Raw genomic sequence first — 4,895 nt, 5'->3', positions numbered from 1 at the left:
ACTGTTGCACCACTGCACCTCACCATGACTGTTGCACCACTGCACCTCACCATGACTGTTGCACCACTGCACCTCACCATTACTGTTGCAGCACTGCGCCTCACCACTGCAGTTGCACCACTGCACCTCACCATTACTGTTGCACCACTGCGCCTCACCACTGCAGTTGCACCACTGCACCTCACCATTACTGTTGCACCACTGCGCCTCACCATTACTGTTGCACCACTGCACCTCACCATTACTGTTGCACCACTGCACCCCTTAACACTAGATGATAGAGCAAAACCCTATCTCTAAAAAACATAATAAAAATGTTAAAAAGAAAAATAAATTACACTCAGAGGTAACTTACCCAAGTAGAATGGATCTGGGGCTGTGTTCGTTTTTTATGTTGTTATATAACAAGTTACCGCAAATTTAGCAGCTTAAAACAGTATAAATGTATGATCCCACAAAGTCCGTGGGTCATGAAACCGGCACGGTGTGACTAGGCCTCTGCTCAGGGCCTCACAGGCTGAAATCAAAGTGTCTCAGGACGGTGAGCTCCTCAAAGGCTCAGGGTCATCTTCGGAGTTTAAGTCTTGGCAGAATTCAGGTCCTTGTGGTCGAGGCTGCAGTCCCGTTTTCTTGATTGTCCTCTGCCCACCCTTCCTAGCATGTGACCCTCTCCACAGCATGGCAGCTGCTTCTTCAAGGCCAGCAGGAAATATCTCTGACTTGCTTCATCTCTAAGCTCTAGACCCAAAGTTAAAGGGCTACCTGGACAACCTCCCTTCTGTTTAACTTGCAGTCGGCTGCTTAGTAACTATAGTCATGTCTGTGAAATCCTTTTGCCGTGAACATAATATGATCATGGGAGTGATAGTGTTGTATTCATAGGTCCTACCCACACGGAAGGGGAGGGGCTCACGAAGGTGCCCACCGGGCAGGGGGCACTGGATCTTCAGGGCCATCTTAGATTTTGGCCCCCACAGTGCACATCTTGGCTCCATACCATATGCTCTTTCAATAGTATTATGGTCTACCATATTAAGAAAAAGTTTGGCTCACGCCTGTAATCCCAGCAGTTTGAGAGGCCGAGGTGGGTGGATCACCTGAGGTCAGGAGTTCAAGAGTAGCCTGGCCTACATGGTGAAACCCTGTCTCTACTGAAAATACAAAACTTAGCTAGGTGTGGTGGTGGGTGCCTATAATCCCAGCTACTTGGGAGGTTGAGGCAGGAGAATACTTGAACCCGGGAGGCGGAGGTTGCAGTGAGCCAAGATCACACCACTGCACTCAGCCTGGGTGACACAGCAAGACTCTCTCTCAAAAAAGAAAAAGTACAGAGACAATAGAGATTACTAGCAGGGATGGATGGGCCTGAGACTTTAGAAACGCCTAAATGTCTGCATTTTATTTAAAATATTGCAGTGCCTGGAAGCAGCGAGCCCTTTATGACGCAAGGACAGATGCCCAACAGCAGCATGCAGGACGTGTACAGCCAGAGCCCCTCCGGAGCGGTGTCCAGTCTAGGCATGGGGCAGCGCCAGCAGTTTCCCTATGGAGCCAGTTACGACCGAAGGTGAGGGTTTTCTCAGATGGCGACAAGATGATTTTTATGAAACTGTGCTTTCCTCAAACACGCGCTTCTGAGTCCTGGCAGCTGAACCACTGATGACAGTATACAGTGTCCCCTTTCCTGTGAAAGTAAAGAGGCAATGGCTGCTGGTCACCAGGTGAGTGTCAGGTGCCTGCCATCAGTAGAAGGATATTCAAGACCAGGGAGAAGGACCTTGGCCTTCGTAGGAGTCATCTTCCTAAAGTCAAGAGCCAGGGCCACCCCGGTCACACTGGCACCCAGCATCAACACCCAGCTTCCTTCTGAGGGACTGGCAGCTGCACACTCCAGGTGCAGCTCACCTGGAGCTCCTGGATGCCTGGGCCTCCACAGCACCAGCCCCCCTCTCCTCTTTTCTGTCTTGGGCGAAGGTCTGAGCAGTGGTAGTCACACTGGGCCTTCAGCATTCTGGAAAGGTCTCCCAGGCAGTGCTTTTTCAGATGTTGCCACTCCTCCTTGTGAACATTTTAAATAGAGGGATACTACTTTGCACCTTAATAAACATCTCTAGAAAACCCACAGCACAGGGCTCACTGCAGCCTCTCGTCAGGAAGTCATCTTGATGTGAAAATGGCAAGTTCAGCGGCCAGACTGATGATACAGACTGATTTTTAATTAGCTAGGAGGAAAAGTAATTGAAATGGCTCTGAAAGGGCATCTGCAAACTGCTTCCTAAGATAACGGCCTAGGGTAGGCCTCTTTTTGTGAAGAAGGTCCCATGCCTGTGCCCTGACTTCGGTATTTATTATCATAAAACCCCTCCCCTTTGGTGGTATGTTCTCTGCCTCCTAACAAGAGACAATTATAAGCAAGGCTTTCATATAATATTTCAGATTTTTAAAGAAAAAAATATAGAGGCATACTAGAAGGGCTTTTCCCTCCCCAGAGCTACAGGGGCGTGCCACAGGGTGGAGCTGACTTTGGGGTCACTGCCTTTGGAAGCTCCGTGTACTGTTCTGCTGGGGACCACTGGGCCAGACCCACTCACGTTTCATCATTCCACATGCTGGGGTCGCAGGGACGGGGCTCGGTTGGTGGGAACGCTTCCTCAGTGTAATACAAAGGAGAAAAGGTTGAAAAATCACGGCTTTACCAAATGAGGTTTCTTTATGGTATTGTCTGTGAGCCTGGTTCTTGGGAGTCCATCCCATGTTCAAGGAGATACGGCGCTTTCTCCTAGGCACCTAGGAATTTACTCTTCTAATTCTTAACCTGGTCATGATGTGATCAGTATTTACTTGTGATATATTCATTCATCAGTTAACCATAAGGTAATGTTTAGTGTGTGGATCAAGGATTCCAGTTAGGTTTGTTTCGTTTTTGAGGGTCCAGGAAAAGCTACAGTTGTTTTTTTGGTGGGTAGCTGGCAAGATTAGAAGAAGAATTATCTTGGCCCTACCACATTAAAGATAGGTTTACCTCATTGTTAAGTTTTCTTTTCTGAAAAAACATTGCTTGTTAGGCAACTTAAATTTTACCATGTCAATTACACTCTTTCCTCTTATCTCTAAGCTTCCTTCTTAGATCTCAAGGTTAAAAGTTAGTTATCAAAAGTTCCCATGTCTGTTTCACATGTGAAAGTCTAAAAATTTATTTATTTTTATTATTGTCATTCTTTAATCAGGTTGGGAATATATTCAGTCCATCGTTCTCTTTCTTACAAGATTTAGTGTATTAACCTAAACCGGTGTATCTTTCAAAGTTCCAAATCTATTGCCTTTTAAAACTTGCTATTTTTGATGGTATTTATAATTTCTTAATATGCTAGTAGTTGCAAGATAAAAGTATTAGTTCATTTCCATTTTAAGATGTATTAGGTGTACATTTAAATCATCCCTATTGTTCTTTTCTGTAGCCTTTTAGGGCATAGACTTTGAAATTCTGAGCACTTGTATTTATGCAGTGATTAGTTAGCTCACATTTGAATTAAGTTTGAAGTGTAGCTTTTAAAAATTAAACATTTTCCATTCATAATGAGAATGTGCAAAGTACAAACATGTCGGCGTTCTGGTACTTCCAGGAACATTGCTTCTGAGTCTTAAGCTCTTCCCGTCGTCTCTGGCTTCCATGAATGCCTCACATCACAGCACTATGCGACACTTCCTAAGGCACACGTCAGTGGGGAGGTGGGGCTGCGGCCTCCACGCAGAGGCCAGAGGCTCTGACAGGTGCTTACAGGGCGCCTGCCTGTTCAACCGGTATTCCTCTGACACCTATTAGCCAACAGCCTGAACCAGAAGTTTGGCACCATTCCCAAAATGGGTGTTCCCACGCCTGGTGCTACAGTTGGCATGTAGCTGCCTCTCAGAGGGCCTTCGTCAGAGGGGTGCACAGTGAAGGCCAAGCAGAGCTGCTGGGGGAGTCGGGGTTCCGGAAATGGATTGTTCCTTTCTCTGTTTGCCTGAAGCTCTTTCTCAATTAAGTTTTCTTTGAATGCCTCGTTCCAGGCATGAACCTTATGGGCAGCAGTATCCAGGCCAAGGCCCTCCCTCGGGACAGCCGCCGTATGGAGGGCACCAGCCTGGCCTGTACCCACAGCAGCCGGTGAGTTGGCAAGTGGGCGTGGGGCGCTGTGTTTTCTGGTTCTCTCCTGGAGGCTCAAACTCAAATTTGTCTTTTCAGATGGTCCATAAACAAACACAAAAATGATTAGTGTTTATGGACCACTCAGGATATAGTTAACGCTAGAAAGTACTCCTGGGATGTGGAAGTCAGCAAATTAAAAATCACTCTTGATACATGGTTTCCTGAAACAAATATAACCTGTAATAGGAAGTGGAGTACATTCGTCCTTGTAAATAATAACCAGCCCAAGCTAGAGGTAGTATATTTTAAACATGTATCTGTTGTGTATACTATTGCACCAGAAGCCATTTTAGAACAGAAATTTGTCAATGCTTTAAAGAGAATATGTAGTAAAGCAACTTAAAATATTATATACTAATAACGAAAGTGAACTGGCTGTTTAGTAAATAAGATAAGCTACTAATGATACTTATTTTGAGTAAGTAGGACAGGTTTTTGCTGGTTCACAGGTGACGGCTGCAGCTCAGAGAGGCTGAGCTCTCCCCCTGCAGTGACCAGCGCCGCTGCAGAGAGCTGCCCTTCGTGGTACGGCTCTCTAGCCGTACGGGGCTTTGCCATTTCTAAACGGCTTTCCAGATCTGAGACCTCTTGCAAAAAATAAAAATTTTGAAAACTATATATACATTATTATACGTATTATAATTGATTATATATTTTTCATTTATTTAATTTTGCTGGAGCATATAGGCACAGTGAATTGCTTTTT

The 4,895-nt window shown here is 45.5% G+C and overlaps 1 protein-coding gene across 8 annotated transcripts in view; it reads left to right on the top strand.

The window, feature by feature from the left end:
* ARID1B (AT-rich interaction domain 1B) overlaps nucleotides 1–4,895 on the top strand; it is a 441,201-nt gene that overhangs the window by 427,595 nt on the left and 8,711 nt on the right. For all 8 annotated transcript variants that reach the window (XM_017537335.2, XM_017537381.2, XM_017537389.2 and 5 more), the window contains 2 exons: nucleotides 1,417–1,567; nucleotides 4,051–4,147. In XM_017537335.2, the coding sequence (XP_017392824.2) occupies nucleotides 1,417–1,567; nucleotides 4,051–4,147 (248 nt within the window). The remainder of the gene's footprint in view (nucleotides 1–1,416; nucleotides 1,568–4,050; nucleotides 4,148–4,895) is intronic.

Source organism: Cebus imitator, unplaced genomic scaffold, assembly GCF_001604975.1.
Source record: "Cebus imitator isolate Cc_AM_T3 unplaced genomic scaffold, Cebus_imitator-1.0 Scaffold6, whole genome shotgun sequence".
Taxonomy (NCBI): Eukaryota; Metazoa; Chordata; class Mammalia; order Primates; family Cebidae; genus Cebus; species Cebus imitator.
Note: the sequence above shows the minus strand (reverse complement) of the source record. Positions and strands in the feature narration are given on the sequence as shown.